We start from the raw sequence: 14,710 nt of genomic DNA on the forward strand, positions 1-14,710 counted from the left end.
GGGGCCTTTTTTAACACCCACTGGGGTGCTCTCTGCGCTCACATTCCACTGCCATGGCTGCTGGGGAGGGGAGGGGTGGCAGGAGTAGTACCATCTCCATCAGCAGCGGCCCGAGTCTACAGTCGCTGATGAGTAGCTTTCTTCACCCGCAAAGTAAAGCAACTCATCAGCAGCATGTAGACCTGGAGCTGGGCCTGAACCAGCAGGTGGTGGCATACCTTGACATGACCATGCCAACACACCTTGAAGATCCGCTGGACTTCTGGGTAGCCAAACTTGAGTTGTGGCCGCAACTAGCAGGGTTTGCCCAGGAAAAGCTATCCTGCCCGGCCAGTAGTGTGCCATCAGAGCGGGTGTTTAGTGCGGCGGGGCCATAGTAACCCCAAGGAGAACTCGTCTGTCCATGAAAAATGTGGGGAGACTGACCTTTGTGAAGATGAATCAGGTATAGATCAGCCAGGATTTCAACCCACCAATGACTAATGAGTAGATTGACTATGGTGCCACACCAACACTTCACAAATATGAATAGTGCCAAACAGATTTAAGGCGCTGCTCCCCAGTTACAGACATTCCTACGCATCAGACCACAAGTAAGTATTGAGAATATGCATTAGCTAAAACTTTTCTTAGGAAAAAATATATGTACCCAAATTTTTTTTTAAATCAAACGAAAGGAAAGGTGTGCAAAAAACACCATGTGCCACCTTTACCAACAAGTATTGATGTGATGCAAAGCCCTCTAAAAGGTGGAAGGGAACAACGTATGGTCCATTGTAACTGGTGGAGGTAAAAACTTGTTTGGCCCTACTCTCGCATTATTAATTCCCTTCTTGGCTGTGTTACTCGCCTTAAAAAGGGCAGCCCCACACATGAACCTCTCCCTATTTCCACCTACAAACCAGGTCACTGGGTCACTTTCAGGACTCCTGATGCTGCTGATGCCACTTCCAGGCTGTTCATTCAGTCACTATATGGTCTCCTCATGCTGCCGCCAACTCAAGGCTGTGTCATTCAGCCACTATATGGTCTACTCTTGCTGCTGCCAACTCCAGGCTGTGTCATTCAGCCATTATATGGTCTCCTCATGCTGCCAACACCTCCACGCTGTGTCATTCAGCCACTATATTGTCTCCTCATACTGATACCACCTCCAGGCTCTGTTATTGTGCTGCTCTGTGACAGTGATTCTAATAGTGATGCCTCTAATCTGTATGTCATACTGAATAACAGTATTATTTCACTAACCCAGCACACGCCCTATTCATATTACAGCAAGGTAAAGTGTTCTGCACCCCTATTGAGGCTATCTGTAGGCCGGAAATAGCCGTTTTTAAATACAGATTTGCAGTGAATAAATTCTAACCAAACCAAATTTTTTCGGAAAATTCACCGAATCGTCCGAATCAAATTTTTACAAAAATTTGCTCATCTCTATGTAGTACCAAAATCAAAACCCTGCCTAACCGGCCAGCTCAGTTTTACAAAAATATGCCCACTTTCCTAACCAAACTATGAAATCAACACACTCACATACTGAAAATGAACATAAAAATAAAGCACTAAAAAGAGAAATGAATCCCGCACTCACCGTGTCCACTGCTGCATAGACGGAGGCTTCATGGAGGGGAAAGACGTAGATGGGTGCTCAGAGGCAACAACCAGTGGTTTAGTGCTAATAAGCACTTCTCCCGAACATAGAAATAGCACAACTTGGCTTATCAAAATATAAACATAAAATTTTGCACTATCCGGCTATAACTGAAAACCATCCATACTCAGGTAACACACAACAAGAAAACAAAACTGAAAACATAACAAGCACACCAGTGCAATTTTTTCCCCTCCTTTTTTCTTTTCCTTTCCTTTTCAATAATAATAATGATATCGCACACGCATTCACTTACCAAAAACTAGACCAAATAAACTGAACCCTCATCTGGGACTAACAGAAGTACCAAAGAAAACAAAACATAACGTGTCCAACTGGTCCAACTGCCATATCTACTATAATGCTATATAATATGAAACACAATTTAGATATAAAATATAACATAGATACAAAATCACATAAATATAATATATACATAAAATATATAATATATAAACTAAATATATGCACTACAGAAAACACCTAGAAAAACAACAGAAAACCCTAGGAAAATCTCTACACTAAAACTGTACCCTCACCCACACCACCCCTCCTGTACATGGGTCAGAGTCCATACCGTTCGTTCAGTTCACAAAGTCCAGTCCTTACTTAATTGTACTCCATACTGCCATCAGTAAAAAAAATGAAGAGGTACATACCTTCCTTCGCTCCCCCGGTGCCTCCGGTAACCCGCTTTGGTCTCCGCCACAATCCTCTTCCTGGTTGTCGGTGGGCGGCGAGTCATACTGCACTCAGCCAATCACCAGCTACAGCGAAGTCCCGACTAGGCCGGTGATCGGCTGAACGGCAGTGTGACCTTTACCTCCCCGACACCTGCTGCAGCCCAAATCTCTATGCTTTTCCTCCTCGCTTTCCTTCCACCTCTGGATCTCTGGCTTGGGAAGCAGAGCCTGCATTACTGTGGACTCTGCTAGATCTTCTCCCTCCGGCTGGAACAATGGCTGTTGCATTTTGCTCTCCACCCCCTGCCTTCCTGGAAGAACGGAAGGTGGATGCCCGGAACTCGTGGGGGTCCATGCAGGAAAGCCCTTCCCAGGAGGCTGCCACACTCCTGGGGAGGGGTTGATGGAACACCTGCTTCACTCTACTCTGCTGTAAATCTGGAGGAGCTCAAGTAGACACATCCACACACACTTGTGGTAATGACAGGGTGTGTGGTGCAGGGCAGATGTTATTACCCTAGGGGCAGATGGTATTAACCCCTTGTGTTTATGATGCCAGGGCGAGGTTTAGCCTGATCCACCCGAAGGTATACCGTTGGATCCTGGGCTAGGCATGGGGGCAATGAAGACACCGACACCAAGTTAAGGAACAACGGTAGCTTTACTGAGGGTAGACAGTTATTACAGTCTACACAGTACAGCCAGGGCCCAAGGAGGTGACCAGTGACAAAGAGACCTTGCAGGTTTGCTGGGACTTGTAGTGGACGGGAGAATTTAGTGCAGGCCATGCTGAATACACAGAAAACTTGACTTGACTGACAGGGCTGTGACTTTAGCTTACTGTGCACTTGACTTGTGGCTGCAGGACTTGACTTGAAGCTGCAGGACTTGACTTGAGGCCTACACTGCTCAGGACACACAATATAGGCACAACTTGACTGAACTGGACCTCAGCACAAAGAGGGTGGAAAGAGAGAGAGAGCTAGCTCCACCCAGGGTTTATATGGGGGAGACTAGCAGGGAGCCCATGGGTCACATTTGGGGTCAGCTGGTCACTGGTACCTCCTGGGTAACAATCACATGGCACATTTTATTAAAGATACATTACAAAATAAAATACATAACATATGTACATGGAAAAAAACTGCAGGGGGCCCTGGGGACAGTGAGGGACACTGCCTGACATTGCAGGAGAGCACGCGTAAATACCATCCCGTACTGTGCCACCACACACTCCTCTCCTGAAATACTCTGTGCAGCAATGGACACTGCTACTCTTTCCCTTAAATTCAGACAAGCGCAGTGTGTATGCAGTGATGTTCTGTTTCCATATCCTCCCATTCTAACTGCAGCCATTGCTCCTCAGGCTCTGGGTGTAGAAGTGGAAATGATTTGTGTATTCTTTCTTTTTACAGCACCCACTCTGAGGGAAAAAACTACCATAAAATACTGGAACTTAGTAAATTAGTCAGAGGCTGAAATTGTATACAGATTAAATTATTTTCACAGCTGAGGGTTTGGTACAATGTATCATTGCAAACAAGCCAAAACCCAAATCTCTCCTGTCCTAGTAGTTTGTTACAATGTAGTTAAAAATCTATTAGTCTGGATTCCAGGCTCTTTAAAGGGGTATTCCGGTGGAATTTTTTTTTTTTTTAAATCAACTGGTGCCAGAAAGTTAAACAGATCTGTAAAGTACTTCTATTAAAAAATCTTAATCCTTCCAGTACTTATTAGCTACTGAATACTACTAGAGATGAGCGAATTTACAGTAAATTCGATTCGTCACGAACTTCTCGGCTCGGAGGTTGCTGACTTTTCCTGCATAAATTAGTTCAGCTTTCAGGTGCTCCCATGGGCTGGAAAAGGTGGATACAGTCCTAGGAGACTCTTTCCTAGGACTGTATCCGCCTTTTCCAGCCCACCGGAGCACCGGAAAGCTGAACTAAATTTATGCAGGAAAAGTCAGCAACCGCCGAGCTGAGAAGTTCGTGACAAATCGAATTTACTGTAAGTTCGCTGATCTCTAAATACTACTGAAGAAATTATTTTCTTTTTGGAACACAGAGCTCTCTGCTGACATCACAAGCACAGTGCTCTCTGCTGACATCTCTGTCCATTTTAAGAACTGTCCAGAGTAGGAGAAAATCCCCATAGCAAACATATGCTGCTCTGGTCAGTTCCTAAAATGGACCGAGATGTCAGCAGAGAGCACTGTGCTCGTGATGTCAGCAGAGAGCACTGTGTTCCAAAAATAAGATAATTTCCTTTGTAGTATTCAGCAGCTAATAAGTACTGGAAGGATTAAGATTTTTTAATAGAAGTAATTTACAAATCTGGCACCAGTTGATCTAAAAAAACAAAAACAAAAAAGTTTTCCACAGGAGTACCCCTTTAAGGGAATACTGCAGCCATAGACACTAGGGGATAACTGTCTGATCATGGGGGGTCCGACTGCTGGGACTGCCGCGATCTCCCGTACGGGACCCAGCATTACCGTGGCTCTGCGCAGCTAATGCGCGTATCGTCGACCTCACTGAGGTTGATGACACGCCCCCTCCATACAGCACTAGATACATGGAGGGGGCTTGTTGGCTGCGGCATCCTGCTGCGGCCAGCACGTCTCTTGCACAGGAGAGCCGCGGCAGAGTCGGGGCCCCGTACAGATGATCGTAGGGGGTCCCAGCATTCAAACCCCCCGCAATCAAACCCTTATCCCCTATCTTGCGGACAGGGAATAAGTGTCTATGGCTGCAGATTTCCTTTAAGGCTATGTTCACATGGAGATATTTCTGCAATTCCACAAAAATTGTGTTCACAGAATTCTGCTGAAATTCAAGCCCCATTGACTTCAATAGGATTTTACCACGGGCTTTAGCAAGACTAGTCTTATATTTTTGTGGAATGCGAAAAGTGGAATTTCCATTGTCGAATGTCTGCCATGGAAATTCCCCTGTCTGAATGGGACAGCGGAATCCCATTGAAATCAATGTGCAGTAAATTTTGGCGGAATTTCCAGCAGAATTCTTCCGTGACATAGCCTAATTTGATTTTGTAGAGTAGATGCAAATGTAACAAACTCTAAGTTGTTAGAAGTAGGCTAGGGTCATATTGTGTTTTGGACTTATCGCAAAACACAGAATTTTTCATTACACCATCACATGCATTCGTCAGCATCCCAACTAGAACAGGATGTTGACATATACTATGGCAAAGAGCAGCAGATGCCATTCATTTCAATGGGCCGAACTGAGTCACCTGGTGGCTCTGCTCGGGCCATGTACTCTATTTTAAATTGACTCAGAAGCGTTGTTTGGTGCGTTGTTTAGTCTGCTTAAAATAGCTTATATGGCCTGAACTGAGTCACTAGGGAGATTTATCAAAACCTGTGCGGAGGAAAAGTGGTGCAGTTGCCCATAGCAACCAATCAGATCGCTTCTTTCAGTTTGCAAGAGGCCTTTTTAAAAATGAAAGAAGCAATCTGAGTGGTTGCTATGGGCAACTGCGCCACTTTTCCTTTACACAGGTTTAAAAAAAATCTTACCCTAGGTGACTCTGTTTGGGCCTTTGAAATTAATGACATCTGCTGTTCTCCACCACAGTATATACTGAGAATAGGATGCGATGCTTACTTGTAAAAGAAACAATAAAAGCAGTATGAGCCTAACCATTTTTAGAGATTATAAGGCTAGGATTCCACTTGTTTTTTTCTGCATTTTTTTCACAGAAAAAAATGCAAGGGCAATTTCCTGCGTCTGACGTTTTTTTTTCTGGCATTTTTGCATTTGAATGGAAATTTAATTTTTTGCCCCTTTGGCGTTTTTTTTTTTTAATTTGTTGGGTACCAAAAAAAAAAAAAAAAAAGATTTAGTAGGGATGGGAAGAAATGTATTTAACGAAATTTTTATTTTTTATAACAAATTATTTAAATACATTTTTAATAAAGTGTGTGTGTGTGTGTTTCACTTTTTTTCTTTATTTTAACATTTTTTAGGTAGTACCAATACTCCCAGCATGGAACAGAAAGTTCCATGATGGAAGTAGTAGTACCTGTATTAATAGACATATCACCCCGGGTGTCACTGCTGACACCTGATGCGATCGTCCATAATATAGCAGAGATGCGGAGTGGCTCTATACAGCGCTCGCATCTCTGCTCTATATTCCGGACAGTGATATAGAACATCACTCATTCATATTTTGCGCCCATAGTGGGGATTGGCCGGATGGTTGCAGCCAATCACCGATCTGAGGGAAATATGAATGAGTGATGTTCTATTCATATCACTGGCCGGAGTACACTGCTGTGATCTGTCCTTAACTGCAGGTACTACTACTCCCAACATGGAGCACACTCTGCTCCATGCTGGGAGCTGTAGTACCTGCATTAATTGACAGATCGCAGCGAGTGTAACTTCTGAAACCTGTTGCGATCTGTCTATTAATGCAGGTACTACAGCTCCCAGCATGGAGCAGAGTGTGCTCCATGTTTGGAGCAGTAGTGCCTGCAGGTAAGGAAAGATCACAGTGGATGTCACTCCTGACACCCGCTGTGATCCTCCTGTATAATGTATAGATGCGGGCGGCCGCTCTTCTATGGTCCCCTGCACTGACGTATATATACACATATTCATATTTCCCACAAAGAGCTGTGATTGGCTGGAACCATCTGGCCAATCACAGCTCTCTGAGGGAAATATGAATAGGTGTATATATACGGCAGTGCAGGGGACCATAGAAGATCTATAAATTATACAGAAGGATCGCAACGGACGATCTATGAATTAGTACAGGTACTACTACCCCCATCATGGAACAGTGTGTTCCATGCTGGGAGTAGCAATACTACCTGAAAAATTTAAAAAAAAATAAAAAAAAGAAGAAAAGAAAAAGTGAAAAACACACACACACACACACACTACATTTTTATTATTGTCAGCTACATTTTTAGTGCCCTACCCGCCCACATAAATTGATCCCTGTTTAAAAATTAATAAAAATTTTGTTGTAAAATAGATACATTTCGTTAAATACAATTTTTTCCATCACTACTGTATCTTTTTATTATTATTTTTTAATGGTACCCTATGAAATTTTACTAAAAAAGGTATTTCCATCACCTTTTTGGATCGCTAAAATCCCAAAAAGAATAAAAACAGCCTGCAAAAACGCCAAAGTTAAAACCCACATGGCGTTTTTCTTGGTGTCTATGGGAGAAAAATGCCACGATTTCAGGGAAAAAAACACCATAGGCTCAACATACTGTGATTTAGCAAAACCGCCAAGGAGCTAAAAAAAAAGAGTGAAAAAACGCCAAACTGAAAAACACAAAGTGGAAAAAAAAAAATAGCGATTTCTCATTGATTTACAGCTAACATCTGGCTGCAGTGTTTTTTGGCGGAAAAAATGCCATGCGGCAGAATTGGCGTATTTCTTGGTGTCCCCCCCCCCCCTCCCCCCAAAAAACAAGTGGAATTCCAGCCTTAGAAATTTGCTGAACATTTCATAATACTGGATACGGGCCCTTTATACAGAATCTTCTGGATTTCATCATAGTTATTGTCAAACCCACATTTCTGCATCTAAAGAAGCCCTAAAAGTGGTATTAAATACCCTCTCCCCCTAAATTGTGTGATCATTCCCCTGTACTCTAGGATGCTGCAGGTTTACAAGGCAAATTCTGCAGTGTGAAAGCAATGCCTAAAGGGTGTTCTACATAGGACCTTTATTGGGCAAATAGGCAGATTATTGTCCAGTATAAAAATAATAAAAAATGATTGTTAGTTGGCTGCTATATTGCTATATAAACAGAGGATGTGCTGGGAATAATAATGTAAATAAAGGGCCAGACAAATAATTCAGTTGCCATTTGTGACTATTGAGATATGGATCAGTCCTCATATCGGCAGCACTCTGCCTGCCTGGTAGGACCAGGTCCATTCTGCCGGGTAAGGCATCATGTTGCCTAGCAACCACTTCACCCCCTGTCCAGGAGACCATCCTATGGGCCAATTCACACAGCAGAATTTCCAGTGGAAAAATTCTTATGCAGCAGCTTCCCATTGTTTTCAGTGGGATTCAGATACACCATGCACACAGCAGAATTTACATTTTGGACTGCTGTAAGAAAGAACATTTTTAATCTTTCAGCGGAATCTGCTCGTACATGCATGCCATCTATGGAGTAGACACGTGCCATGATTGTCATATTTCATACTATCTGCTGAGTTGCTGTAGTTAAAGCCTGTTATATGTGATACTATGTGCAGCCAGTAACTAACATGAAGCTTCTTTCCTTTTTTGAAGGTTCAGCAGACAATGCATAGTAGATAAAGACAAGAGGAATCAGTGTCGCTACTGTCGCCTGCGAAAATGTTTCCGAGTGGGAATGAAAAAGGAAGGTTTGTACAATGTACTGTGAATCACACAACTTAAAGGGGTACTCCGCTGGAAAACAATATATATTTTTTTTTAATCAACTGGTGCCAGAAAGTTAAACAGATTTGTAAATTACTTCTATTAAAAAATATTAATCCTTCCAGTATTTATCAGCTGCTATATGCTCCACAGGAAGTTCTTTTCTTTTAGAATTATTTTGTTTTCTGTCTGACCACAGTGCTCTCTGCTCACACCTCTGTCAGGAACTGTCTAGGGCAGGGTAGATTTGCTATGGGGATTTGCTCCTACTCTGGACAGTTCCTGACATAGACAGGTGTCAGCAGAGAGCACTGTGATCAGACAGAAAAGAAATTCAAAAAGAAAAGAACTTCATGTGGAGCATATAGCAGCTGATAAGTACTGGAATATATAAGATTTTTAATAGAAGTAATTTACAAATCTGTTTAACTTTCTGGCGCCAGTTGATTTAAAAAAAAATGTTTTCCAGTAGAGTACCCCTTTAATAGGACAGAAACCATGCTTATCAATCAGAAGCTCTGGAGGGGACCCTGTAGACCCTAGATAGATCAGCTTTGATGATGCTCCTCAGTGAAACCCCTGATCACGATAATTTAATAAGTGTTATTGCAGCACCAGTAAGGAGAACCTCTGATCAGACAAGCTTCTTTAGGTGGTGACATTAAAGGGGTACTCCGGTGGAAAACTTTTTTTTTTTTTTTCCATCAACTGGAGCCAGAAAGTTAAAAAGATTTGTAAATTACTTCTATTAAAAAATCATAATCCTTTCAGTAATTATTAGCTGCTGAATACTACAGAAGAAATTATTTTCTTTTGGAACACAGAGCTCTCTGCTGACATCATAAGCACAGTGCACTTTGCTGACATCTCTGTCCATTTTAAGAACTGTCCAGAGTAGGAGAAAATCCCCATAGCAAACATATGCTGCTCTGGTCAGTTCCTAAAATGGACAGAGATGTCAGCAGAGAGCTCTTTGTTCCAAAAAGAAAAGAATTTCCTCTGTAGTATTCAGCAGCTAATAAGTACTGGAAGGATTAATATTTTTTAATAGAAGTCATTTACAAATCTGTTTAACTTTCTGGCACCAGTTGATTTAAAAATAAAAAAAAATAAACGTTTTCCATCCGAGTACCCCTTTACAACTCTCATCTTCCATTATGATCCTAAGGTTTGCTGCTAGAACACTGGATTTTTGTTTCTTCCTCCATCAGGTCAGGGTTATGCTGTCTCCTGGAGATCCTATAAGATTTAGACAACATCAGCTCATTGGCCCTCATTTACTTAGAAAATCGGGTTGTAAGTCTATGTTGCTTTCTTACCCGCTTTTTTCCCTTGGTATTTATTATTATGTCGCATCCTGATTGTCGCACGTGGGTTTTGTTGGTTTTGGTTTCCAACTCCTCTGAGTTGTCGGGAAAAAATCCACAACAATTCAACAAATTCGGGTTGGAAACCTTTATAAATACGTGGGAAAGCTCAGAAATGTCGGGTTACGCCCCTTTTTCGGGTTTGGGAGAATCCACATCGGGTCCGTCGGGAAAAAATGTTGCATCGTGTCGCAGACTGGTGCACGATGTCTGTGACATGTCGCAGACAAAGATGCGCCAAAAAAACCCGACAAAACAAGTCGGGTTTAGAATAGTAAATGAGGGCCAGTGTGTGGTAGAGAACATGGACATTTAGTAATGAGATGTAAAATAAGTAAAATAACTGCCCACTAGGCTTCAGGTTTATGTACTGTATTATTTACCATAGTAATAGAATTGACACTGCATAGTGAGGATATGATCCATGTGATAGCTGATGTGATGTCTTCACATAATGGGGGGGGGGGGGGGGGGGGGTCACCACATATAGGAACTATCCCAATATACACATCAGGTATACTTAGCATACTATAGCATACATAAAATATACATTCCTGAGCTGTTCTGTCAACTTAGGAAAATTCTAGCCACGCAAATGTTAGTGGTGACAAACATGGCCACCATTATTGCCATCTTGGTAACTATTACCCAGCTTTCCAAAATCACTGAATTTAAAATCATGCTCATAATTATCCTGTGTTCCCATACTGTTGTATATTTGGGTACATTTCCCAATTAAGAGCCTACTTAAGCTGTAATGATGGCCATTCTGGTCTTCACACAGCTTTCCCAGGAACAGCAATACTTAAGAAATGATTGAATAGACATAACTATTCGGACCTCCAGTACATGAGATCAGCAGATGCTCAAATGTCAAACCAACCCGTTTTCTCCACCCATGTGTCTGATATTCACCTGTGCCCTGTTGTAATACCAAACATAACATTGGACAGGAGGGGCAGGAGAACAGGACAGGAGACCCTGATGTGTTATCCAGCCACCTCTTATGAATTCTCATTTTAGTGCTGATTATAGGCCCTCCTAGGTCTGCAGTAGAGATGAGCAAACATACAGGAAATTCGATTCGTCACGAACTTCTCGGCTCGGCAGTTGATGACTTATTCTGCATAAGTTAGTTCAGCTTTCAGGTGCTCCCGTGGGCTGGAAAAGGTGGATACAGTCCTAGGAGACTCTTTCCTAGGACTGTATCCATCTTTTCCAGCCCACCGGAACTCTTGAAAGCTGAACTAATTTATGCAGGATAAGTCATCAACTGCCGAGTCGAGAAGTTCATGACGAATCGAATTTACTGTAAGTTCGCTCATCTCTAGTCTGCAGGACTAAAAATATGCTGGCACTGATGGACTACATACTTGCAATGCTGAAGGTTTGTTACAATGTATCATCTTTAAACTGGAGCCTGGACTCCAGACTGATACATTTTCCTATAAACAACTTTTAATAGCTGAAAGTTCTGACTTTATAAAACATCCCTCAAATGAATTAAAAAGAAAATTTTCTAGATCAAGAATAAGAAAACATAATGTAATCGCCTTGTAATGTGCATTTGTATAACACGCACTGGCACAAGTCTAAAATGTAAATTAGTTGAATTTGTCCAGCATTAAAATGGAACATGTTTACAGTTCGGAAAATAGAAAATGCTCAAAAAATTTAATGCAAAACAAAAAAGGGTAGAAGCATGAGTCAATGGTTGTTACAAAACTGTAAAAAATGCAAAAAAGAAAAAAAAAAACCATCAGTAAAAGAAGAACTTTTTTTTTTTTTTTTTTTGTGCTTACAAACCTTACTGAGCTGTAGGACTTGCCAAATTAAGTCTTGAAGTTGTCAATTAAGATAATAGTATGGATTATAAAACTTCTCCAGGATGAAAATCCATCCAGTATTAACATGCAAATCTATGGGAGGGGGCGGGACTGCTGCTGTTCTCAGTGTCGGGACCCCTGCAATCAGACATCTTATCCACTATCCTTTGGATAGGGGATAAGATGTTTAGGGGCGGAGTACCCCTTTAAGGGTTCAGAATGTCATGAAAGTTTTTTCTCTAATTCCATCTTTTTTTCTCTCCTTGATCTGGAGAAACATAAGTTAATAATTAGAATATTGTTTTGCCATTTATTTGAGGTATGTTTCATGAAGCCAAAATGTTCAGCAATTTATCCCTAAAGGATACAACCTATTTTCAGCCTTCAGGACATTTTTGCAATGTGAAAGCCATTACTTTATTTTTACATCAATGTAGTTGGATGTTTTTTTTTTTTGCAGGACAAGCTCTAATTTTCAATATTGCCACATTGAGGTACTTACTTCTAATATATAGGCCCTTTACATGCGTTAATAATCAGCTTAATGAACGTTCATATGATGAGCAAGAAAATGCTTGATATTTGGATTTTTTATGTAGGCATATAAATCATTGTTAAAGGGCCACATGAACAATCCAGTGATCATTTGTACAGGCAACCCTGCAACTGATGTCATGTGAAGGCTCATTAAAGGGGTACTCCGCCCATGGCATCTTATCCCCTATCCAAAGGATAGGGGATAAGATGTTAGATCGCTGCGGTCCCGCTGCTGGGGACCCCGGGGATCGCTGCTGCTGCACCCCGCCATCATTACTGCACAGAGCGAGTTCGCTCTGTGCGTAATGACGGGCAATACAGGGGCCGGAGCAGCATGACGTCATGGCTCCGTCCCTCATGACGTCACGGCCCGTCCCCTTAATGCAAGTCTATGGCAGGGGGCGTGACGACCGCCACGCCCCCTCCCATAGACTTGTATTGACGGGGCGGGCTGTGATGTCGCGAGGGGCGGAGCCATGACGTAACGATGCTCCGGCCCCTGTATTGCCCGTCATTACGTGCAGAGCGATCTCGCTCTGCGCAGTAATGATAGCGGGGTGCTGCAGCGGCGATCCCCGGGGCCCCAGCAGCGGCGATCTGACATCTTATCCCCTATCCTTTGGATAGGGGATAAGATGTCTAGGGGCGGAGTACCCCTTTAAGGGTACGTTCACTCGAGCGGATCCACTGTGAATCTGTCACTGAAGGACCGTTGTATGGTGCCTTTACATGTGCCTGCTTAGAGCGGCAATACACCATTACAAGCAGACACACTGAAGCAATGTGTGAGTCGGCGTGCATGTACGGTATATGCGCACACATTGTGGCCACTCCCCCTGCTCTATGAGCTAGTCCAAGAGCTGCCGCGATGTGCGAGTATACTGCGCATGCGCATGGTGACTTGCACATCGCTTCAGTGTGTCTGCTCGTAGTGGGGTATTGCCGCTCTGAGCAGGCACATGTAAAGGCAGCATACAGCGGTCCTTTAGTGGCGGATCCGCAGCGTAATATACGCTGTGGATCTGCTCGTTTGAACATACCCTAAAGGGGTACTCCAGTGGAAAACAAATGTGTCAGAAAGGTAAACAGATTTGTAAATTACTTCTATTTAAAAATCTTAATCCTTTCAGTATTATCAGCTGCTGTATGCTCCAGAGAAAGTTGTCTAGTTCTTACCAGTCTAAATACAGTACTCTCTGCTGACACCTGTGTTCGTGCAAGGAACAGTTCTTGACACGGACAGAGGTGTTAGGAGGGAGCACAGTGGTTAGTCTGGAAAGAACAACTCAACTTCTTCTGTGGTATACAGCAGCTGATAAGTACTGGAAGGTGAAAGATTAGAATTTAAAGGGATACTCCAGGAAGTTGTATTTCTTTCTGGAATTGTTTTCAATCTGACCACAGTGCTCTCTGCGGACACATCTCTCCAGAGTAGAAGCAAATCCCCATAGCAAACCTCTCCTGCTCCAAACAGTTCCTGATACAGACAGAGGTGTCAGCAGAGAGCACTGCGGTCAGACTGAAAAGAACTCTAGAAAGAAATACAACTTCCTGTGTAGCATACAGCAGCTGATAAGTACTGAAAGGATTATGATTTTTAATAGAAATAATTTACAAATTTGTTCAACTTTGTGGCACCAGTTGATTTAAAAAAATTTGTTATCCACCGGAGTACCCCTTTAAGGAGTAGCAGATAGCTGCACATGTACCTACAGCGTCATGTTATGTTTTTGATAGCGGTGCTGAGACCTTTCAATCTTGTTGAGAGATATTGAATTATCATACCATGACCTTAAAATTTATTGTAATACATACGACCTGCCCCCCCTCCCCCCAAATTAATAATAATACACTTCATACCCCTGAAATGAATTAAAATACACACCAAGCCCCACAAAATTCGTTATAACACACACCATGGCCCTTGAGATAAATTATAATTCTCACTGTTCATCTTTTAATATATATTGTACCCCCTTAATAAACAATAATATGTTGTACCCCCTGAGATTAGCAGTACAATATACTCACTTTGCCCTGTTTCTGCACTTACATCTAGGGATGCCACTCTGTCCTCTTCTGATCAGGCATGGCAAATGGGAAAGGACGCAGGTGGTGTGATTACACTACCTACATTTCTCAGGGTGCCAAGTGGTAGTGGAGGGAGCCATTGGCTCCGTTACACTGTTGCCACCTCTGGATCCTAGCCATTAGATTGTTGCAGCAGCC

General features: G+C 42.5%; 1 protein-coding gene and 1 long non-coding RNA gene across 3 annotated transcripts in view; one reads left to right on the forward strand and one right to left on the reverse strand.

The window, feature by feature from the left end:
- The window catches only part of LOC130276307 (uncharacterized), a 65,815-nt gene that overhangs the window by 41,783 nt on the left and 9,322 nt on the right, over nt 1-14,710 (reverse strand). The gene's annotated exons all lie outside the window — the stretch shown is intronic.
- LOC130276306 (hepatocyte nuclear factor 4-beta-like) overlaps nt 1-14,710 on the forward strand; it is a 79,895-nt gene that overhangs the window by 39,672 nt on the left and 25,513 nt on the right. For both annotated transcript variants that reach the window (XM_056525487.1, XM_056525488.1), the window contains one exon: nt 8,641-8,735. In XM_056525487.1, the coding sequence (XP_056381462.1) occupies nt 8,641-8,735 (95 nt within the window). The remainder of the gene's footprint in view (nt 1-8,640; nt 8,736-14,710) is intronic.

This window comes from Hyla sarda, chromosome 6 (genome assembly GCF_029499605.1).
Source record: "Hyla sarda isolate aHylSar1 chromosome 6, aHylSar1.hap1, whole genome shotgun sequence".
Lineage (NCBI taxonomy): Eukaryota > Metazoa > Chordata > Amphibia > Anura > Hylidae > Hyla > Hyla sarda.